This window comes from Callorhinus ursinus, unplaced genomic scaffold (genome assembly GCF_003265705.2).
Source record: "Callorhinus ursinus isolate GAN/ISIS: 27379988/994484 unplaced genomic scaffold, GSC_fseal_2.0 scaffold15, whole genome shotgun sequence".
Taxonomy (NCBI): Eukaryota; Metazoa; Chordata; class Mammalia; order Carnivora; family Otariidae; genus Callorhinus; species Callorhinus ursinus.
The window spans coordinates 27,312,537-27,337,634 of NW_027397077.1; the positions used below are offsets into that span (position 1 = coordinate 27,312,537).

General features: G+C 40.5%; 1 protein-coding gene across 1 annotated transcript in view; it reads right to left on the reverse strand.

The window, feature by feature from the left end:
- Window positions 1-1,157: 1,157 nt before the first annotated feature.
- The window catches only part of RYBP (RING1 and YY1 binding protein), a 76,228-nt gene continuing 52,287 nt past the window's right edge, over window positions 1,158-25,098 (reverse strand). Inside the window, exons 3-5 of the mRNA XM_025885061.2 lie at window positions 5,772-5,948; window positions 5,585-5,683; window positions 1,158-5,198 (exon numbers count right to left, since the gene is read on the reverse strand). Coding sequence (XP_025740846.1) covers window positions 4,946-5,198; window positions 5,585-5,683; window positions 5,772-5,948 — 529 coding nt within the window. The 3' untranslated portion in view covers window positions 1,158-4,945. The remainder of the gene's footprint in view (window positions 5,199-5,584; window positions 5,684-5,771; window positions 5,949-25,098) is intronic.

The window sequence follows — 25,098 nt, forward strand, 5'->3', positions numbered from 1 at the left end:
ACTTCCTAGCTTCAGAGATCACCCTATCCTTGACCAAGACCAATTTAGCCAGTGTCTTACCATGTTGATGTCACATCCTAGCCAGGCGTTCCTCAGTGGAGGGTCTGGACCTGTCAACGCTGGGGTTTAGCCGAGAGCAAGAGGGAAGGAGCCTTTGCCTCCCCTCTTGTCCTCATGACTAGAAAGGATCCATACTCTTTCCCTAACAGACATCCTTGCCCTTTCACTCAAAGGGCCAACCTCTTGCTCTACGTATGCCTCTATCTGGGGTGGGGGGCAGCTTCCATCCTCCCCAAAAGGGTGGCGCCAGTACCACCAGCAGTGGGGACCCTCCTACAGGACTCCTTAGGTACCAAAGAAAGCTGAGGGGTGAGGGGTACAGCCCATCGCCCATCTGTACCCACACTGGCCCCTGGGAAACATGAGATGTCATCTGATCCCCGCCCTTCCACCCTTCCAGATCCTTCCTGAGACTTCTGAGGAGTCAGACGCGGGTTAGGACTCGGTACTGGAAAAGGGACAAAGGAGAATGTAGTTTGCTGTTTCCTCTTACCAGGACAGGCCCATTTTCCAATTTGGCGTCCTGCACCATTTTACACGGTCTTCCTTTCAGTACTAGTTCAAGTGCAAACTCGGGACAAAGAGGAGTAATCAGGGGGTGGATCTTGAAGTGTTTCAAGTGGTTTCCATATTCTTTGGAAGGCTACTGCGACTGTCGTGGCCTCTGGGCAGCAGTCCCCCAGCTGTGTGTGTGGCTTTTAGGCCTGATGCTGCATTTCGCTGACATCCGAGTCACAGTGTACCTAACTGCATGTGACCAGAAACGGGGTGTCTTCTGAGGGTTTTCAGTCATCCACTGAACCATCAGCCGTCATCTCCTTTAGATCACTGCAACCGATCTCAAAAGAAGAGCTTACACACATTAGTTGGTTTTCTTCCCCAATCTGGACATTCTTTCATTCAATCGTGCTTGCTGCTGCAGCTTAGACACATGTCCCGAGACACCCAAATCAAATTGCACTTCTGATAAACAACTCGAGTCCTCCTTAGCCTCCTGCTCCCACTGTAAATATCCCACAAGCTAAAAATCCGAGTACAGTAAGTAACCATTTTCCTAAGGGCTAAAATCTATACACAAGAAAATAAAGATTTCCGTGTAAATTTTACTATTTTATTTGTGAAAAAACTACAAGCAGAATTCATAAATAGACATTTCTATTTAAAGCAGGAAAATGATAAAGTGGCTTCTAATAACATAGTCGTGCACATGCCAGTAACAGGAATATATTAACATCTTTTATTTGCTAGACAAAGAGCAGTGTCCAATATAAATTTTCCCAAAACATTTAAGACCTGTGAATTTCTGACCAGTTCACAAAACCACCAACTGACACTTTAGCATGAAGAAAAAAACAAACCTAACAGACTGTCAGCTCTAAAGACGTTACAGAGCAGAAACTTCCAAAAGCGTTATACAAGCTGTCTTTCTGGGCAAATGAAAAATATAGCTCGTATAATACATTAACAAAAATTCACAAGATAAGATTATGTTTGGACATACTTAACAAGCATTCTCTATTTGTCTCCAACAAACAAAGCTAAGGAAATAATGTAACCATCTTTACACAGTAAATTAAGGTTACAAGTCATACACAAGAACAGAACTGCTTGCGCATTAAAAACTGTTCAGCTCCATTGTCATACTCTAAATGTTGGCTCTTAAACCATTTTCGGTTACATACAAGCAAAGGTTATTATATATTCAGCAATTAATAAATTTTCAATAATTTAAGATACGGTAGCTTAAAAAAGTAGACTGAGAATGGTCTTGATAAGGCAGGTGGAACATCTTAGTGGAACTAAACTCACAGAAGCTTCTGCCAATGTTTTTAAAGATCCAGATTGAAACTGAAAGGTTTTGATTAAAATATTTTGTGGGTGTCAAGACGTCTTTACCTTTTTTAAAAACTGCATGACTCAAGCAGAGCAAGTCAGGTAAGCTCTGTGTGTGTGTGTGTGTGCGCGCGCGTGCACGCACGCAAGAGTGTGAAAGATAGTGTGGTATTAAAACAAATGGAAACTTGCAAGCGTAACACTGTGCTTTTGTTTTTTTTGTTTGTTTTGTTTTTATAACCTGCTTACTGTGCCACTGAATACCAAGTATTTCTGGTCCTCTTTTAATATATATCTTTATAATCTACACTAGTGTTTTTACGCGCTGCCTACTAATTGTAGGGCAAACTGCAAATGCAAGAAGTTACAGGAATTCCATTTCCAGAATACATGCCTGAGGGATGTCATCAATTTGGGAAACTAAAAGTTTAAGGTGCCTACCACCTCACTACCTCAACAGAAGACACAACAGCAGCTAGAGGACTGGAGCGGTAACATCGTTGACAAGTCCCACTGTCAGCTGCAGTTCTAGCCAAATGCCAATCTCACCTCACCTGTTCTAAAGCAATCCTCCCTTCCTTCACCCCTCCCCATTCTTTCATGTACTGATTTATCACGGAGGCAAAACTGAAAAACCAAGACATTGGCAATGAATTAATTAGCAGCCTATGAGTAGCTGGTTAATCAGCTTTTTCCACTAATCTAGGGGTCCAATCACTTTACATGAAACTAATTTTGAACACGTACACAGTGTTTCTGAACAAAGTGCATACCAACACTTACTGGTTCAAAAAGCAGTGCAACCCACATGAGTTTGGTGGCATTTAAATTTTTTTAAAAAGTTAATTAAAAAACGTAGCAATTCCTTACAGCTCTGGAAAATAAATATGGCTGACTAATTTACCCTCCCTGAGACCCTTAATAAAAGGAATATTAAAACTTTAGAAGGAATGTCTTTGCAATATCCCACTAATATTAAAATGTGGATTTAAAATTCATAGTCAAATCACTATGTATTATATATTCTGATGCTTACAGAAAGCATCTGATTTCCTTTGGTTCATTAATAAATACTTTAAAAATGTATTTAAAAAGATAGCATAGCTTGCATCCCAGATACAAGCATTATTTTAAAAAGAGGGGAACAATTGTCCGTGCATTTGAGAATAGGACCACAGCAACAAATGGCACTGCTTTATCGTCTATACCTTTGAGAACAGAATTTGAATTATGGTGCATTAGTGACTACAGAATAGTTTTAATGTAAATGTGAAAGGAACCTTTCCTGTTGGCTACTCAAATCAAGCTGTTAATTGTTTCTTTTTTACTCGTTGCCTCCACAGACAGGTACTTCTGTTCTTAAGCAAACCAGGTTTTTCACACCAAAACGTGGCGTTTCATCACAAATTGGCTGCCCTCCCGTGAATCCTTCAGTATGTTAAAGGAAGGTTAACACCAAGTTCCCATGCTTGAAATGACTCTGAAGCCTATGAACCGTGTGGATATGAATCTAAGAGTCAAACAGAAGAGAGACCCTAAATCCAAACAAAGCAAAACAAAACATTTGAAAAATAAGGAGGGGGTAGAATCCCTATTAGTGGTCTTTGTTTTTTGTTTGTTTTCGCAAGACAGTAAAAAATGAGTGAAAAGAAACCTTGAAAGAATTTGCTCAAGCTATCTTTATGATGAGAAAGAAAGAATCACAGGCTCGCAGGAAGTATGAGCTTTCCCTGCAATTCTGGCTGCTAGTGCTTAAACCATTCACCACTTGAGTTCCTTCCCACAGCGGGAATTGAGAAATGTCTCCAAACACTGAAAAGCTCCATGTCGGGACTGGATGTGCAGTTGATAACCTTTGTTCAGTAAAGCAAACAAGAGATTTTAAGAAAGAGAAAGAATTCTCATAACTAAATTGGTAGGGTAAGGAAAAGGAGGGGACACGAGGCAAACCAATTTCAATTACGAAAACCACAACTGCAATGTCACGTGCAAAGTGGAAATAGGGAGTTGCTTCTTTTATGGACCAAAAACACAGTTTAGACGGTTTTAATCCTAAAACTAAGAGACAATTTATATTTACCTCAGTCATGAGTAGAGGTCTGGAAAATGGATGGAATTCGAGTTACAGAATACCATATTTTCATGAGTGCTTATGTAAGAACAGCAATGTTAACATGTAACCGGAACTTACACGAATACTTGGCATTCTGGAGCTAGTTTAGTTACTTTTGAACGATCAAAGCCCTCCCAACTAAACCATGTGTGATTTGTCAGTTATTCCATTGCAAATGCAGGCTATCTGGAGCAGTCTTTAAATTTGAGATCACATTGTTTAAAAAATATATTTTTTTCTATCGTCCAGTACTCTTTAGACAGATGAAGAGAGTCAAGTTCCCACATGGGTTGGAACAGACTTCATGTAAGACTGACTTTAATTTAATTTCAGCACTTTCATAGAAGGGACTGTCCCAGATCTGTTAACTGTTCAATGTTGTATTCACTTCACAGTGTATCAAGCACCAGCGTTGCCATGGATTGGTTTCAAATAACCCTTTATATATAATTTTATATTTATATATATATAGTTATATCAAAACTGATAGTACATAGTATAACTGGAAGAAAGAACTAAACTTAAAAGGATATGCTGAAAGGATGGAGTTTGTGAACACAATAAATAAAAGTTCCCTCCCCCTCCCAACCCTCCCCCCAACAAAACAAAAACAAAAACCAGTTGTAATGTACATGGAAAATTGTGCACAGCAGATTTTTTTTTTTTTTATAAAAAGTAGATTCAGGAGCACATCCAATTATAAATGATTGTTAGGAAAATCATATAAAACAATGGAATACATAAAAGTGTCAAGAGTAATCGTCAGGGTGCGAAATTCCTTGGTGGCCAGATGCCCATGGCAAGCAGAAATTATCCTGGCAGCTTCACTAAGAGGCCGATGTCCACAGAAGATTCTCCAGGGGGTGCAAGCAGCATGGGCAGGTGGAGGATTTGAATTTCATACCCTGATTCATAGTTTTCACAATTCCATGTGCAATTTCAGAAAGATTCATCATTTACTGCTGACATGTCGCCCTTTGGCGTGGAGGAACGGGAGGAGCCCTTGTCTGTGCTCTCCGACCCCGAGCTGCTCTGGTTCTGCTGTTCTGACCCTGCACTGGAGGTCACTGTGGATGAGGATGTCGAGGAGGAGCGAGTCTTTTCCTTAAAGTCTGTGATAATGACGGTGACGTTGCCCACAGTCACTGCCAACTGCTGTGCGGTGCTCCTGTCCACGTTTTTCAGCCGGGGCCTGAAAGCAACACCCCGGGGAACAGCCAATTAAATAAGCTATGGATTCAAAGCGACTTCTTCATCAATACACACGAGACTTCATAAATTGCCACCACACATACCAAAGCTTACTACTTTAGCAACAGAAACCACCATTAAACAAAGCTTTGGACCAATGCAAAACTATCATCAGTTTATCTTTCTCATGTTGTAGCCACAGTGATACAGAAACAGCCCACATATACACACACGTGTGTCTTCAAAGTTGACAGCCCATACCCAGCTCACGCCCCCCGACACCGTTCTCAGCCTGCAAACCCAGAGGCACAAAACCGCCCTGGGGTCCTTGACTAGGACCAAGTAAATCAGAGCATCAATGCTGTATTTCATTCTAGTTCCAAATACCTTGAGGTGTGATTCGTTTCACTGGTCTTTGTTGTAGCATTTGCAGACTGTATACTGTTTGCTTCGCTCGGAGGATCTTTCAGGATATCAGACTTTGGTCTAAGGTGGGGACACAAAAAGGCAACAGCTTAGATTCACCTGCAAAATAATATCTACTGTGCTGAGTTAGCTGGGAATGGGAACTTACTTTGTTTTCTTGTTGGTATTTTTCTTGGTGACACTAGGACTAATTTCCTTATCTTTCTCAGGTTTCTCTTTGTCTTGCTTTTCCACTTTCTCCTTCTTCTCCTTTTTAGGGGGTGGTGGGGTGGCATACTGTTGTGCCACTTGTTGTGCCACCAGCTGAGAATTGATCCGAGGTTTTCTAGAACATTCAAGAAAAGACACATCATTCTTCGCTTTATAAATTATTTCTCTTTTTTTAATTTTGGTTTTATAATTTCTTAGGTGTTTTATTACTAGTATTTAGCAACTCGAAATTAAATTACTTGTTATTTCTACATGATTGTTTCTGTGCAGTATGGATAAGTCCGTAAAACTTTTCCTCTTTCAAATCCACCTCCTGTATACATGTCTACCTTTAATGACACATACACATGTGCTCAAACATACACATCCCTTCGCAGTAAAAAAACTCCTTCAGCCCATAAAACATGACACTGTTTCTAAGAGTGCTGACAACACTACTTCTTTTGAGCTGTCAAGATTATACTGACTGACAGCTTTCAAATACTCCTGCTGCAGAGGGTTAATCTCATTTTATTAAATGGACACTGGTAAACCCTTGAAAGGAGAATGAAATTAGAAGTGTGACATTCACTTCTCAATTTAATTATTCCAACTTGCTCGGCTCCCCTGCAGCTCTGTGATTGGCATGGACAACACATATAGAGCAATAAAAGGTAACTGTGGTTCATACTAGCTCCCAAGGGGTGAAAGACTGAGAGTCACTATAAAAAAAACCTCAGACAAGTGATACATTCATTGTGCCATCAACCATTCCGTCTCCGCCAATCTCCAACTGACACCGGCTCTTAACACTATTGTTTACAAATTCTAAGTGCTGCCAAACACTCTGCACAATACATGAGCATTCAAACCCAAATGGGAAAGGGAGAAAGAGCTTATGTGTTATTTCTATAATATATTCATTTTCAAAGACATTCCCATCCAGACTGCCATTTATAATAGAATAAAGTCTCCAAAAACAAGGTAGGAAACAAATACTCAGATGGGTCATTAATGGGGTGAATGACTGGCTGTCTCAATGTAACCATCACCTTCACACCCCTACAGCTCCCTCTCATTCCCCAGGATGGAGAACTGGGCCAGAAAACATAACCAGACACCCTAGGTCTGGCTCATCAGTGGGAAGGCCAGTGGTGGAACACTGCAGGGGGGGGAATGACAAACCAACAAATTTGGAAAAACAGAACAGCCGCTAGATACATGACATGCTGAACCCCTAAGTTAACCCCCATGTTCCTGGAGCTCATGAGAGCAGGTGTGGGGTGGATGAGGAGGAGACAGATGGCTCACTCCCACGAGCTCACCAACGTGAGCCTGAGCATGGAAGGCACTGGGTTTGCTCTGTTTCAGTACTTCTTTGGTGCTAGTGTGGCTTTGCCTGAAAACAGATCAACAAAGATGCAATCTCATATCAAGCTTCCTATCAGCCTCCAACAACACAGGCCTTGGTCATGGCGTGGCACACGTGAAACCCAGTCACAGGTACACCTCAGCGTGGACCACAGTCTCTTGTCACTGGGCAAGAGGTGCAAACACAGACGTCAAGTACCCTAGGGAAAGGGAGGAATGTACTTACTCTAAGCCACCACGTCCCCAAACACACACATGAAAGGTAACCTTCTCTTCTGACAGGTTCTGAAAGCAAGGCGGCAGCTACTCCGCCAAAGAGTAAGTATGAATGTGTTAGATACTTACAAGGAAGATAATCACCACTACCAAACATTTCACACTCATGGGGGCAAATCAGCAATTCAGCCGTCTAAAGGGACTACAGAGCAGTTTAAATCCATTAAATAAAATGCCATACACTAAACAACACTCAGGTGTCAAAATGAGTAACTCGACCAGAGTTAATACTGTGAAAAAGCCATAAAAACTTTATGAAAAACTACACTTTGAGAATTTCAGTTAAGCCAGTATGTGCACTTTATTCCAGAGCACTGTGACATGCAAAAACAATAACGGACACCTGGACACCAGCCTAAGAAAACCTTCAACGGTCACAGAATCAAAGGTAACTGCCATCCTAATCAACAGGCCCACCCAATCTGAGTTAGAGGGGTCTGTCTCACTCTAGAACACCCTACAAAGTTCTGTCACTCACAATGCTGTACTGAAATTGCCAATCAACTGTAAACTCCTCAGTGGCAAGATCACATCTTAATCATTCTTGTCACAATGTCATTCAGCACGGTGGCAGGTACTCAATAAAATTATCTACTGGATGAATAAATAGGCGACCACAGCAGAGAAAGACCAAGTAAAATGAGAACAGACAAGAGGGTCCAAGCTTTGGTGATTGGGAGGATGTCAATGCTGACTTCCAGGACAGCAGGCCACATGGAATCAAGAGCTGCAAAGACTTGATGGATTACAGCCTGCAGGAGGACTAGTACAGAGATGGAAAACAGGAACCCTTCTCTGAGAATCGTGGTGCTGAGGTAGAGGATGGCTCTGGCCATTATCGAAAGCAGCACGCCAGGTTTGAGATTTCTATAGGAAAAGGAGACTTAAATCATGTTGTACGCCGCAAAAGGCGGAAAAGGATGAAGGTGGGCAAAGGAGAGAAAGTACAATCAAGAACAGTCCTGGATGGGGCGCCTGGGTGGTTCAGTCGTTAAGCGTCTGCCTTCGGCTCAGGTCATGATCCCAGGGTCCTGGGATCGAGTCCCGCATCAGGCTTCCTGCTTCTCCTTCTCCCCCTGCTTGTGTTCCCTCTCTCGCTGTGTCTCTTTCTGTCAAATAAATAAATAAAATCTTAAAAACAAAAAACAGTCCTGGAAAAGGAATGCGGACACTTTTCTTCTGAGACAGGAGAGGGATGCTAGGTAAAAGAAGTCAGAGAAGAGAATCAGAAACCATGGACATTAGAAGTGATGTCTGGTTCAGTGAATAGCAGGCACTAAGAGCAGAAAAGAGAGCTAGTGATGATCAGAGAGAGAAGGAAATGGCTTGTTTTAATTTTTTAATTTGAGTATAAAGTTGACATACAGTGTTATATTACCTTCAGGTGATTGAACAGCTCTATATGCTAGGCTCACCACAAGTGTAGCCTCCATCAAAAAGTTACTTGTATCTTGAGTGTGTGTGTTGGGGGGGGGGGGGAGGGGTGGGGGGGCCATAAAGAAGCTTACAACCAGCCAGACATCATGCTTGTCCAGGACGGAGTACTCCCAAACAAGAGCGGCCTGCCAAGGCTCTGGGCATACCAAGGACAACAGGTGAGGTGTCTGTGTGGTTCTGCCCCTAGTGATCATTCCCTAACACTTCCACAAATACACTGTCAGAATTCTTCTTCAGCACATGCACCATAGTCCAGTTATCTACAGGGAAAAAAAATCTACATGTACAGAAGGTAAAATTCAGCTATAATTCTTAATATGCAGCACATGTGCAAAGCGATGGGACTGTTCTTACTTGCTTCTAGGAAAATGGATACTGGACTAGAATGGTGAAGCTGAGTGCTGTTCTCCAATAGCCTACCAGGCCACAACCTCATAAATGAAAAGGACCCAAGGCCACTTGGGATCTGATAATAAGCAAATAAGCAAGAAATACAGGGTGTCTGCTAAAAGCATCTGTGTTGTGTCAAAAATATTGCTGTTTTATGTCATATATGTCACAAAGTTAACAACCTAACTCCTCAGGCATTACTTGCACCCTCCCACAAAAAAACCCTCCACAACAGACAAGCATTTATTACTTAAATGACTACAGCAGCTTTTTCAACTTCCCCCCCACCCCCAACAAGTCCCACAGAACTTCTAAAATCAGGGTTCGGGGATGAGGTAGGAAATAAACCTAACCAAGTTTTTTTTTAAGATTTTAAAGTAATCTCTACACCTAATGTGGGGCTCGAACTCAGAGCCCTGGGATCAAGAGTCGCACACTCTTCTGACTGAGCCAGCCAGGTGCCCCACACCTAAAAAATTTTTTAAAAGGTGCACAGTGTTTCTGAACAAAGTGCATTATACTTACTGGTTCAAAAGGCAAAGCCAACCACTTTGGAAGAGGAAGGTAAAGAAAACTAGAAGGCCCACCAGTGTGAACACAACCCCCCAAGTGCCACCCTGTCGGAACTGGTGTCGCCTGTCCTGCCACCTGTCCCCTTCTTGTTCCTAGGCTTGTGTTGTGACTGCACGTGGAAGAACGGGAATGTCCGATCCGCACGAGAATGGCACACTCTGCTCCAGTGAGGCCGTGCCAGCTCCTCTGGACAAGACCCCGCGAACTGCCTGGAGTGGCAGAGGCAGAGCCCTCGCACGGCCATCACAGGACGGGCCAGCATGCAGGGAACACAGCACAGTGCCTCTCCAGGAGGGATGGACTATCCTCACTTTACAAAGTAAGAAGACTGAGGAGCTGCAAGATAAAGAAACTTGTCGGGGCGCCTGGGTGACTCAAGTCATTAAGCATCTGCCTTCGGCTCAGGTCATGATCCCAGGGTCCTGGGATGGAGCTCCGCATCAGGGTCCCTACTCAGCGGGAAGCCTGCTTCTCCCTCTCCCACTCCCCCTGCTTGTGTTCCCTCTCTCACTGTCTCTCTCTGTCAAATAAATAAAATCTTAAAAAAAAAAAAAAAAAGAAAAAAGAAAAGAAAAGAAAAAGAAACTTGTCTAAGGCTAACAATTAAGTAGCTGAGCTGCGATTTTTAACCCAGATCTATCTGGACTCTCTCTGGACTCCTGTTATGGAAGGTAACCTCAAATGAGTCTCCTGCCTTTAAAGAGCCCAGATGTGTGTGCACGTGCGTGTGTGCATGCGCACGCCTGTCTGAGAGACTCGGGCCTGGGGTACCAGGGTGAAAAATCCAGGCTAACCCAGTCTGCAGTTTCATTAGACAACTCCCCGAGAATGCCAGAAGCCTCAGCCTCACCATCCTTGTTCTGGAAAGGACTCGTTGTTCTTAAGGGAAGATAAAAGGGCAGGAGGGCTAGCAAGAATGCTTTCCACTGCCTATGGAACATTCCCAGGAAGAAGTGAACCTTTATCATGAGATGGGATAGATACTGCAGATCAGTAAGAAATCCATCACCTTCCACAGATTTACATTGCCTCATCTGTCTTGTAAGTGTCATACAACACACAGACAGCACATTTAATGGGCACAACTTTCAACATGTTGCAAAAAGTCAATTCTTCAATATGCAGGTGCCAGTCTGAGTTCTTCAAAATTACCTGTTTCTCAACTAACAAGCCTAAAATAAGCAATTAATAGCCTTAGCAACACAGTGGCAAGCATTAGATCAAAGCACATGGCTTAAGCTCTAGATGTCTAAGCCTTGAATTAAAGCCAATCAACTAACACCACCAAACAAATGAAAAACCCTATTTGAGAAATGTTATAAACAGGGGGCCTAGTTTCCTTTCTTTAAAGAATAAAGTTCCCCCTCTCATGTGCGTGCTCTCTCTCTCTCATTTAAAAAAAAAAAAAAAAGAATAAAGTTGACACTAAAGTGTTTTGTATCTTCTTCAAGACTTTTAATGGAAAAAAGGTGTCTTAAAATTATTTTATAGGTTTATTGTTGCTGTTTCAATAAACATTTACGAATGAAAATTTGCTGTGAAATTTCAATAACAAATCATTAAGAAAACAGGTCTATGTATTTGCATTTAAAGCAGCTAATACTGGGGTGCCTGGGTGGCTCAGTCGGTTAAGCGTCTGCCTTTGGTTCATTCAGGTCATGATCCCAGGGTCCTGGGATGGAGTCCCCCAATGGGCTCCCTGCTCAGTGGGGAATCTGTTTCTCCCTCTGCCGCTCCCCTTGCTTGTGTGCTCGCTCCCTCTGACAAATAAAATCTTAAAAAAAAAAAAAAAAACCAGCTAATATTTCAGAAGAGTCCATTCCATAAAAAGTGAAGCAAATCTTCATGTAGGGACAACCTTAATTTTAGACTAGGAAAAAATTTCAGAGTTTGAACATGTACGAATGAATGAATAGAAATGACGGCACAAAACAATCTTTCTGAATTGTTTTTGTTATGTGTACTCACAACACTTCAGGAGCACACAGGCAAATTCTTTTATTTTTTTTTTTAATTTTAGTCAAACCTATTTTTTTAAGAGGTGTTTACCATATACCCTTTCTCTTGTCTGCTTGTGTACAGCTCAGAGGAACATGAGCTCTTACAACTCATTTCTCATGCACTTCTCTGTATCTCAGCTACCAAACAAGCAACAAGACAAACCCATTTTCTTGTGGTTCAGGCAACAACGAACAAGAAGAATCTCTAACAAATTTTATCTTGTCCTTGATTATGTTCAGCTTTTCCTAAATTATCATTTGTGCATGTTGCCAACTTAGGGTATTCCATATGGTGTCTCACTTTTCAATTAAAATACCCCGCAAAGACTCTGGAATCAGACAATCAACTCATCCTTTTTTTTTTTTTAAAGGTGCTTTACAAACTTATAAAACATCTTCACTAAGTCAGCTTATACCATTCCCGAGTTCTCTGGATGTTTACAACTACCCAACCCTTTTCTTGCCTTGGCAATCTGTTAGTTGAAGAACTAGCAACTTCAAGAATTTAACAGTTCTGAGAATGTCTTTCCACTATTAGCTCACTCCTATCAGGAGCCCACGATTCTTTATGATGTATCACATGGTAATATAAAAGGAACCTGCACACGACCCATTTTCCTCCTATCAAAAGGTCATCCTATACATATGTACTAGGCCAGCTAGGACAGATTCTACCCCACTCAGTAACTGAACTTTTGTATTAATGATGCCCCCAAACAAAAACATACCAGCTGGGAACATAGCAATGTCCGTATTTACTTCTAAGGCAATGTACACATTGGGTCAACAACACTGCCCAAGACACACTAATGGCCCTGGCTTTGATGACTAATACAGAAAAGAGGCCCTACAAGAACAACCTGTTTTTTGTTCATTTTACCCACCAGCTCCTGACCCATTCTATTTTTTTAAAAGAGCAAAGATAACCCAGAAAAGAAATGCTGGGAACAGAAACAGAAATTAGAATTCCGGCTCCAACATCAATGACCACGAGACCTTACAAGGTGATAGAAAACTTTTAAAATCTAGAAATGTATAGATTTAAAGTTAATAGGCCACTTTTAGGGCTCTTCCCCCTTTGTGTATTACTTATTTTTAAATAACTATCATCTCACTTTATCCTCAACAATTTCAAAAGTTAGACAGCAAGATTCCCAGTTAAAAAAAAATTAAAAAAATAAAATAAAATAAAATAAAAAATGAGAGGGTTAACAACTACAAAGAGAAGCAGAATCTCCAGACTATAGTGCGGTATTCTTTCAGCTATGCCATGTGAGGCTGAGACTTTTTTAAATAAAAGGTTTTAATCTCTTAATTTCTGTACTTTTTCATATTTGTTGCAGTGTTACAGGACAGTATAATTACTAAGAATCACCAAGGTGATCAACTAGCCCAACGAAGAATAACAGATGAGGAAATACAGCAGATAATCTGGTTCAAAAGTAAATCCCCAGGGATTTTCTAGTTAAGTGCTTTCTTTGCCACTATTTCTAAGGACTGATTATCTAAACAGACCACTGAACAAATATTCGTATGTTCAGCTATGGAAGATGAAACTGTCCCCAACCTAATTCCTCCATGATGCCTTAAACACAAGACCTCGTTGTACCAGTTGTTAGTCCCAATGACCAGAGTGCCCTTTCAGCTGGCTAGCTGGGGCCCATGTCAACATTTAGACCTAGCTGGCTCTGCTGTGAAAGATCAGTACTTGTGGCCTTCCCCAGAGCTGCTCTTGCCACAATGTCAGGCCATGCAGCACACCAGGGTAAAAAGAAACCTGTATGACCTTGTGACTTTCACTGAACCCAACCATCATTATAATATGGATAACTTTAAAAAGTCAACTATCACTTAACATTGCTAGGATCATACATGGTATGGCATTATCAATGTCTGCTTCCCCAACAGTATCTCTTCTTGCCGTTCTTTTCCTCCCAAATGTAAAGAAAATGTTCTTTCATCTCTCACGTACACACTTATCTTCATGAAATTTCCCATATCCTTTGGCTTATCTTTTAGAAGGAGCCATTAAGTGACCCAAGGCGTCTTAGTTATCTTTCTACATTACTCCTTCCCAACAGTACACATCCTTGACTTAGGTTGTACCACTCTACTCTGTACCAGAAACTAAAGCTTTCTCTCAAGTCTGACTCCAACTATCAAGTTTTTAAAAAACCCAAACCATCCCCTTTGTCTCACATATCTTTCCTTCCACCATCTTCACACACAGCTGATGGGGAGAGCACACTCTGGCGTTAGGACAGCCTTTGGACTTAATATATGCCCCCCACTACTGAGAGCTAGTAGTAGTAGTTACTCAAAAGGGTAATGGGGCCATATATCATTTAATACAGTTGAAGTCAAGATTAAACGAAGTGAAGTTCACTTAGCTTATCATAGTTCATGTACACAGAATGCACAGATACTCAACAAAATAATTCCCCTTAAAAGTAATGTATACATTTCAAAGCACTACTTTTCCAGCTGCAGATGTGTCTACCACCCGTCCTCAGATACTGGGAAGCAAATGGCAAGATTTACAAATGAAAGAATTTGGTAAGCCTGCCCTAGGAAATGGTTGTAGAGACATAAATCCTTCACATGTGTTAGTATCCTCAAGTTAATCATGTTATCTAGCAGTAAGAGCAGCATTAAGGATCCTCATAAACATAGCTACCAATATTTCTGCATATCAGTATCAGAACTGTGGTTTTGCAGATATTCCTTTTAAGAGAATGTCTTTAGGGTAAGTCACCAGACCAACTGTACAATACCTAACGGTATTACATAAACTCTCACCAGATACAACTTGGTTAGGAACAAACAACTGGCTCCAATAAGCATCATTAATAAACAGCAGAATCAGCAATGTTCTATTCTAGATTCAAAATTGTCATTTTGAATATTCAAATGTGTCTTATGCCCTGAAAACACACTTACTTTACAAATAACCACTAAGTATAGGCACTATATAACCTCTCTGTAACTCAGAAACACATTCAATAGGCAAAAGGAGCTACAGGTGGTTTGCAGTCTTGAAAGACATCTATTTTATTTATTTATTTTTTTTAAAGATTTTATTCATTTGAGAGTGAGAGACAGTGAGAGAGACCACAAGCGGGAAGGAGAGGGAGAAGCAGACTCCCTGCTGAGCAGGGAGCCAGCTGCCTGGCTGGAACCCAGGACTCCAGGATCATGACCTGAGCTGAAGGCAGACATTTAACTGACTGAGCCACCCAGGCACCCCAAGACATCTATTTTATAAAAACAACCTGGTAGCAATGAGTATCTTAGCCTGATGGTTCTCAAAGTGTGATACAGAGACTCCTGGGGGGTGGGGGTCCTCTACGCCCTTTTCAAGGAGGGTCTACCTACAAAGACCAAAACTATTTCCGTAATAATTTTATTTTCCATAATAATGTCCACAATTCTAAAACATTACTTGCCTTTTCACTTTCCAAAGATTACATGACATGTGACATCACTGCTCTGACATCTAATGAAATGTATGTTTTGTTTTGTTAAGATTTTATTTATTTGACAGAGACATAGCAAGAGAGGGAACACAAGCAGTGGGGGAGGGAGAAGCAGGGTTCCCACGGAGCAGGGAATCCGATGCGGGGCTCGATCTCAGGACCCTGGGGATCATGACCTGAGCCGAAGGCAGACGCTTAACGACTGAGCCACCCAGGCGCCACTGAAATGTATGTTTGTACAGGTGACCCTTGAACAACACAGGTTTGAACTATACAGGACTGCTTATACACAGATCTTTTTTGATACAATACAGTACTGTAAATGCATTTTTTCCTATGATTTTCTTAATGCTTTCTCTAGCTTACTTTATTGTAGGGATACAGTAATACATATAATATACAAAATACATGTTAACTATGTTATCAGTAAGAAATAGTAACAGTAGGCAATTAGTAGTTAATTAAGTTTTGGGGGAGTCAAAAGTTATATGCAGATGTGACTGCAGGGGTTGGGCAGGGGACGTCGGTGCCTATAACCCCCATGTTGTTCAAGGGTCAACTGTACAGTCTTGTGTTTCAAACATTTCTCAGTTTTAATTTCTGTTATGGAAAATATCTATAGATAGTTACAACCAATATGAGTGAAAGCTCCTTGGGATCTACAATAATTTTATCAACAGAACTTCTGACCAAAAAGCTTGAGAACTGCTATCCTAGAATTGCCAAATTTTCTTACTGTGCAAGTCTTGCTTTATCACAGGCAAAGAAGACACTTTAGAAGGCCACTTCTTAAGCTTAAATTCTCCTCAGCAAAACTTAAACGAAACATGAGAAGAAAAGAAACATGAAAAGCAACATTACCTCCAAATGCAGGTTAAAAAAGTTTGAAAATAAAGAAAAATTTTAAACTTACTAAACATGAGAACTTAAAGCATTTCAACCACAGACTATAAATCTGGCATCCTTCTATTTCCTCTCCCCTGTAGTGCCTAAAATAACAGATTTTTATTGTGGTCATTCAAATATTTTAAGTAAACGTCCCATAATAAATATGCCCTTTAGATCTCCCACAGCCATTTCTCAAAAGCAAGCCCACTCACTGATTAAGAATATACTAGCTGACTTTATAAGGAAAACTGTTTCCTAAATTGTTTTTAAACTGGACCTTCTTTGAAGACAGCTAACTGAATTTCTTTTTAATACCTCCATTCATTATTTTCAACATAAATTTAATTCAACTGCGAAAGGCTTCAGTGTTCAGACTGAAACGCTTCTTTTGGATTTGGTCTGAGCAGCATTGCAGCGTCACTGCCACACGGGAGGCAGCACACCGTCTGAGGATGCTGTCCGTGAGAACACAGGTGTGGCAGAGCCCCAGCTCCCTTCACCCCCTCTTTCTGAAGAGAAAGCCCACACAGGCATCCAATCCCTACTTCCTGGGCTAGCATCTTCTACGTCTCAAACCCCACTTGAGTAAAGGAGCAGAGACACAGCATGCCTTGTGCCGTCTCCTCTCCCAGCTTCACCTCTGGTATTCTGGCTTTTGTTTTCAAATTCACTGAACATGTTTTTCCTTGTGCCTACTATATGCTGAGTCAGGGTGCTGTGCACTCAGGATGTGTGTGGATATATGCTCATTTTTCCAAGGAACTGATAAAATAAGATTCCAATGGCCCAGATCGCTGGTGAGGGTCCTTTGTGTTTTATGGGGTGATCCCTGTCACACAAGCTAGATCATAGGACTTAACAGGTGAAATGCCTAAGCTCTCCCCCTCTTTGCTTTCTGTATTTATTGTGGAACCTAACTCAGTGTGACCTTGGGTGAGTTACATACCCTCTCCAAACTTTCGTTTCCTCAATGGCAAAGGAGATTAGAAGCAAGTGATCTCTAAAGGCTCCTTTAACTAAGACACCTGTATTCAATATTTAATACAGACAACTAGAGTATTTGTTCTCAAGGTAGAGGCAAGTTTTCAGTTTATGCTGTTAGTAACTCATTTAGCCTCTTTTTTAAAAACGGGATTAAACACCATGAGGTACATTTCTACAAACTATGCTGTTGGTTTAGTGACTCTGATACGACCTCTCTCTTCTCCTGCAAAAGACACACAAAATTACCTTATAAATCATGTCAATGATTTAAGAGGAATCACAGAAACTACAGATCTCTAGGCAAACCACATTTTCAGATGCAAATAAACCCAATGATGAGCCAAGTCTTTCTCTCTCAGAAAAACACTAAAGCAATCCAATCTACTCTGCAAATTACAACTGTCACAGATCCCACTTAAAATGCATTTCACCACTTTGAAATTACAGTTCATGTCACAAAACTGGGCACTTGCAAACCACACAAAAGAATTAGTACATCTTCAAAGGGGAAAAAGTGATTAGATAATTTAAAGGAATCTGAGGTCTAACAAGTCAGTAGTCTTCCTTCAGGTCTTGGTTTTCTCACCGGTAAAATTAAAGGGTTAGGCTTAATTAAGTTAATCTTTAAGGATTCCTTCAAATCTAATCCTTAAAAACAAAACAAAAATGTATATCCTAGAAAATAACAGTTCTAACAAGCTAGTTCCTGGTCAAATTATGATGTTATAATGGGTTTCCTAAATCACTGGTAATCAAAACGTAAAGCCTGCCATCACTTTGAAAGGCTGTCTACTGCTAGGTTTTTTTCAGCCTCAGCACTGTTGATATTTTGGACCCCGTAATTTTTTGCTGTAGGGGCTGTGCTTAAGCACTGAGGCGTATTTAGTAGCATCCCTGGCCTCTACCTACCAGATGCCAGTAGCACCCACCCCCAAGTTCTGATGGAAAAATTTCTCCAGACACTGCCAAATGTTCTCTGGGAAGCAAAATCATTCCCAGGTGAAAACCACCGGTCTGTACAAGAATATAATATAGAGAAGCAGAAATATTTACAAACATAGGAAAGCAGCCCAGATTACAACAGCATTTCTGTTAAAATTTTATCAAAAGATTTCACCAAAAATATGTGTAATGTGTTCATGATTCTAGCTGTTGGGGGTTATTTATTAGAGAGTGGGATTTAGGAAGAACCTGAAGAACTTTGAATATATTCACACTATTTTTTATAAAGCTGTATGATCACTCCTCACTGTGCAATAATTTTATTAAAGTTCTGTACTGCATAACAACAAAAGGATTTACCCATTATAAGATATATCATTTACACGGATATTAAACACAGGTCTTTGGTAATTCCATATATAAAAAGCATCACACATTTAGTCAGGAACTCACCAATTGCTCAGATCTAAGTAACATCATTTTAATGTGTAGCACCTATTCCAAGGGGGAAAGCAACTTTTGTATATTAATAACCATGAGACCAGTCTGATCCATCACCGAAGAGATGCCAGAGGAAAGACTATTTGATGGATCTCTCACAATTTCACCTCTACTAAGGTTATCTAGATTTCGGGTGTTTAAGGTTAATTACGATTTTTATTTCCAGTAAGCAGGGAAATTTTAGGGTATCTCATTACTTCAAACGGTTGAAAAATTAGATGTGAATGAAGATGAGGACTCTGAAACCACCAGTAGCTCTCAGCTAGAGAAACTAGCACTGGAGTCTGAGAATTCCTTCAACTCGGTAACTGTGATTTTGTTTTGCAAGCGGAGTGTGGGACAGTGCAGCACAGGGTGCAGATGGGACTTCAGGGATCAACTTCAACAGTACAGTGAATCTTTGAATTCAACATCTGGTCCTATTTGTTACACGTGAATGACATTTCTCGAAAAACCAGAAAATCATGAGAATTATCTGAGTAAGAACAGAAGCCTAAATAAAGACGAGGATATGTTGAGATACACTGTCAGCAGTGTATCACACCCATGTATCACACCCAAACACGTCCAAGTAGGCACCTTATCTTAGTGCCTAAGAAATTAGTCAGGCAAGTATCAAAATCTGCTTTAGATAAAGAAAACATTTGTTGGGAAATATTGAAAGCCACTTCTTTCTAGAATGAATCCCTCTAATTCTGAAGGGCCAAAGAAATTACATTAATAAACATTTCCATATAAAAAGCTAATTCTGTGCACAGCCCCTACCCATAAATATTTTAACTTAAGCAAGATTCTCAGAACAACTTTCCTAGCAATTAAGTGTGGCCAACTGATGCACAAATCTATCATAATGAGTGCTGCCTAACGTTTTCAGTGCCAACATTTGTTACTACTGTGTTCAGAACACCTTCCTGGGAATACTCTGGTATATTCTCTCCTCCTCATTATTCACATGCTACACCATTACCTCAGAACAACATTGTCCACTTGCCTCAATCTCTCCTACCCCACTTCTACATCTTCACTGTCTTCCTCCATTCTACTTCAGGACCTAAGCAGTGTCCCACCGCTAATTTTCAGTCTTCCCTCTAGTTAATCTCACGTGACGCTACTGAGACCAAGTGTCTGAAAAAGTGTAACTGCCTATTTCTGTCTAAAAGCTCCGCCCCTGCCAGTGGTTTACAGAAGTAAATCTTAATCCCCTCACTTGATGCGAAGGGTTCCCCTCAATTCAGTTCCAACATTCCTCAAGCTCACCGTTTCTCCACACTCACCACCTCAGGTTGCTCCTGAGTTCTAGCTCAAGCCACATGTGCTTTAGCTCAGCTTTTTCAGAAGATACCTTTTACCACTTGCTGTCCTTGCTTATCTACTGATCCCTTAGCTTCTGAAATGTCCTTCCCTGCAATTGATGTGCAAAACCCGTACCTACTTGAAGACCCAGACCAAATGCCTCCACTTTTGCAAATTCTCCTGGCTAATACCACTTTGTGGCCAGATTTTCAAGATTCCCAAATGCCCTGATCTACCTCTACTACTTAATACTCTACATTATAATACCACTCTATTTATCTGTCTCTTCTTACGAGATGATGAACATCTCTGAGGCAATACTGACATTTTAAATTTTGTTATACTTCCCAAACTTGCTTCAAAATAATTGTTTCCTGACAGTAGCCCTGTTAATACTGGCTGCAGGAATGCATGTCCTCTGTACATTGTGGTGCAGACAGATGCTGTATCAGCATGTAACACAAGATTTTATAATAATAATACTGTACTTAACATTCTCTCTGGGCCTCAAAACTGAGGGACTTTGTACAACTCATCTTTTATATTGCCATTCCCCAGCAAAAGCCTAAGACACAGGAGGTTCTCAATGAATATAAATACCTACCCCAGGGACAGAACAGCTCCCAGTTTAAAAGAGGAAAGAAGCAAGAAAAGTAATCAACAATGAAATGCATCCTGAGAAGAGGCACTGTGTTGAGTGTCCTGCATCTATCATCTCAAATTCTCACAACTTTTTTGAAGTCACTGAAGGAACCAAAGCCTGAAGGTCATCCAACCTTAAATAGAAGGCCAAAGCTGGTGGAGTTTAATCCAAGTTTATGCTCTTTCCACCAACCCACACTGCCCACCCAGTGAATCTCAAGAAGGGAGGGAAGTGAACTGAAGCCAGTGAAAGTGAGGATAACAAAAGAGAATGGTATACAGAAACACAGAGACAGAGACTGATTGATTCCAGGAAACAACAGCCATAATATTTAAAGTTGCAGCAAATGAGGACTGAAAAAAACAGGTCTCTGAATCTGTTAATCAAGGATTGTGCGTTTGCAAGGATCTTGTGCATTTGCAAAAGACATGTTTCTCTTCTATTCCTTCACTACATTACATATATGCCCCTTCACCTTTCCTCCTACCTCAAATATCCCAACTATTTCAACATATCCAACCTATACTCACAACTATATAGGTATGAAGAAAGCAGACTCTGACACTGTGTTGTACAATGCCTGTTATTTTTAAATATCTAGGGCCAATGAATTGGTACAAAATTCTTAGGAAGTCAAGCCTAAGGAATGCTCTTGATCTTTTCTATTTCTCTAACAATGTAAAAAGATCTATGGGTAATAACAAATGACTTCTCAAAGCATTGCACAATTAATAAATCTGCTTACTTAGCCTTACAGGAACCACATTATCACAAGAGTAAGTACTGTGGCATCAAGTGGGATTCTCCTACTACCCGCAAGCTCTCTAATTACACAGATTTATCTAAATCCTTCACTTATAAAGAGATATGTGTACAAACTGAGATGATGGTATAGTGCATATATGAAGTATCCCCACTATTCCAATAGAACTTTTCAAGTTGGTACTCCACTCCAAATCATGTGTCTCCATTTGGCATCAATGTAAGCCAATTCACACGCTTTGTAGGTAAAGGTAAGGATCCTGTGGACTTCCAAAAATGACTCAAGTTTGAAATGGACTTTTTCACCTAAGCCAAACTACTGTAACTTCACTTTCTTCAAAGATTTGCTGAAAATCTGATTCACTAACTTGCAAAGATAAGAGAGATTTTTCAAATGCTTTGTTTCAGAAGTCTGAAAAAAAGTTTTACATGTTCCATTTTTAATTAATTTTAGAGTTGCAAAAATAGTACCAAGTTAGCATATAACCATCACCCAGCTTCTCCTACTGTTTATTTCTTATATAAACGTAACTATCAAAACCAAAAAAATTAACACCAGGGTACAATACTGTTAACTAAGGACATTTTTTAGAGAGAGAGAGAGAGAGAGAGAGAGAGAGAGAGCGTGCGCGCAAGTGTGCGCACATGAGTTGGGGCGGGGGGGTAGATAGAGAATCTCAAGCAGGCTCCGTACCCACCATGAAGCCTGACAGAGGGCTTGATCCCAACCCTGAGATCATGACCTGAGCCAAAACCAAAATCAAATCACTTAACCCACTGAGCCACCCAGGTACTTCTGAACACTTTTTTTTTTTTTATTCTCAACCCTGTCCCACCAATGTCCTTTTTTCTTTCAGCATCCTGTTTAGGTTCCCCACATTGCATTCTGTTGTTACTTCTCAATAGCTCCTCAGTTTCCTGGTCTTTGACGGCCTTGAGAACTTTGAAGAGTACTGGTCACTTATTTTGCAGAAATTTCCTTCATTTTCGGTCTGATATTTCCTCATGACCAAAATGAGGTCATACGTTTTGACACCCCCACGGCCAAGACGCGTGTCCTCCTGTACGCGTTGTATGAAAGGGTTATTATTTGTGACGTTAACCATGACCGCCTAGCTACGACGGTGCTAGTCAGGTTTGTTTAAAGTTATAGTCTTTTAAATCAACATCTTAAAAAAGGTATCTTGAGACTATATATAAGAACATGCAGTTTCTCCTCAAACTGTGACTAACTTTAGCATCCAAATGTGGATTGTGCAGAAATTACTACTTTGTTTTTGCCTAATGGTGGTTTTCTAATTCCCTCTCTCCTTCTATACTTAACTGGAATTCTGTAGGTACGAGCAGTCTCTTCTCTCCCATTTATCTGTACCAGTATGAATTCATGGGTATTTACTTTTTTCACAGATTAAAATCCAATACTACCAGGACGCCTGGGTGGCACAGTGGGTTAATCGTCTGCCTTCGGGTCAGGTCATGATCTCACACGTTGGGCTCCCTGCTCAGCAGGGAGCCTGCTTCTCCCTCCCCCTCTGCCCCTGCTCATGTGCTCTCTCTCTCTTGCTCACTCTGTCTCTCAAAGAAATAAACTCTTTAAAAATAAAATAAATAAAATCCAATACTACCATTATTTACTTTGTTGCTGAAATTGTTCCAGCTTCTTCAGGTTCAGTTCTTTTGAAGAGTCCTCATCCTTTTCCGAGCCGTTAAAGTCCAGGTTTTCGGATCAACTACTCCTAGGACTCTTTTACATTCCTAAGCACTGTCCCCAAAACCACTACAGCCCAGCTAGAAAAGGAATAAAACACTCTCACTTGCATACATCCTATCCCAATCAGTGTTATATTCCAGACAGCACAACTATTAACAGAAATCGGATGATGTCTAAGCAAGTAAGCAAGCAGGAGCGCTAGAGAGCACATTTTCTCTTAATGTACTCACCAATCTAATGCTTCTACTAACAGAAAACTGCTGCGTTCTAAAGACATACTTGATCATTGAACATTTTGTGGCCAGAGGTAAAATTGCCAGGAGGAATGATGATGGATTTCAGTTAGTTAGAAAATGTTCTCTAAAACATAAAACACATTTTCTGGCACGGGGGTGCGGGGGTGGGGGCAAATTTCAGGCTCTGGAAGAAACTGGAAATAGGAAAGGGTACAAGAGTCAAAGCTGAGTGCATGCTCCAAAGAGTAAACAGCCCATGGCGTGGGAAACAAAGAAGCCCCTCCTGTCCCCTTTGTGCAGCTCTGTCCACAGCTTTAGAAGAAATAACCAGTAGCACTTCCAAAATGACTCCCCACTTGCTTACAGGTGCATGATCACCTGCCATCCACACAAAAATAAGGGAGGCAGGTAGGAAGAATAACAGGTGCTATGGTCTGCTAAATGGAACAACTTTTGCCTAAGATACACTTTAAGGCGACACAATTTATGGAAGACAAAATGCACATAGTTTTAAGAGTACAGTTTAAGTTTTGACACACGTATATAGCAGTAATCATCCCCAATCACGGTTCCTTTGTGGCCCCCTTCCAGGCAACCCACACTCCCAGCTCCAAGAGGCCACCAATTTGTTTTCTGTCACTATGGATTAAATCAGAGTTTCACATAAATTTAGGTGAAATTATATGGCATATATTCTTCTTTTGTGTATAGCTATTTTTGTTTAACATAATATTCTGAGATTCACCCGTGGTGCTGTATTTATTTACCGAGTCTCCTAATGATGGACATTTGGGCTATTGCCAATTTTTAGCTATCATGATTAAGGTTGCTATGAACATTCATGCACAAGTCTTTGTGTGGACATGTTTTCATTTCTCTTGGCTAAAATTCCTATGGCAGGTTTATATTTAAACTTTGTGGCAAGTGTGTATTCAACTTTTTAAGAAACTGCCAAACTATTTTTCAGTGCGATTGTGCTGTGTTACATTTCCTCCAGCAAAGTATGGGCATTCCAAATGCTCCACATCTTCAACACTTGGTACTGTCAGTCTTTTTAACTTGAGTCATTCTACTGGGTGTACAGTAGTATCTCAATGTGGTTTTAACATGTAATTCCCCAAAGACTGATGATGTTCAGCCAACTTTTTGCCTAGGATGTTTGGTGGCTTACCAGAAACAGTAAGATTTTATAATATTCCTGAAGATCAAGAAGCTTGCCAATAGATTAATGCTGAAGCTGGGTGATGGTCAGGGAGACTGCTGTCTCTACTTTTGTGTTTAAACTGCGTTTGTTAAATATAAATAAACCAGAAGCCTGCTGGGTTGCATGCCCAAAGAATGTGTTAATGTTTTAACTTATATATAAGAACTCAGAAGAGAATGAGGTAAAGATGACTACTTGGCACAGAGTAATGAAATAAAGCATTTTTGACTCTGAACTAAACAGCTTTAAGAAACTACTATGAACGAACTCCTATAAATTACTCAATTGACCCAGATGAGTAAGAGTATACATACTATATATAAAAGGCTTGTAAAAATAAGTGGTAAGACAGGTAACAAGACTAGAAAAGAGAGCTACCACTTTAGATGACAGAATGAAATTCTGAAGAGATTCAAACAAACTGGAATAACAGATTTAAGATCAGACAGTAAGATTTCACAAAATAGTATCAATGGAGATAATCTGCTTCTTGTATTTTTCTTTTTTAAGATTTTCTTTCTTTATTTATTTGACAGAGAGAGAGAGCACAAGTAGGCAGAGTGGCAGGCAGAGGGAGAGGGAGAAGCAGGCTCTCTGCT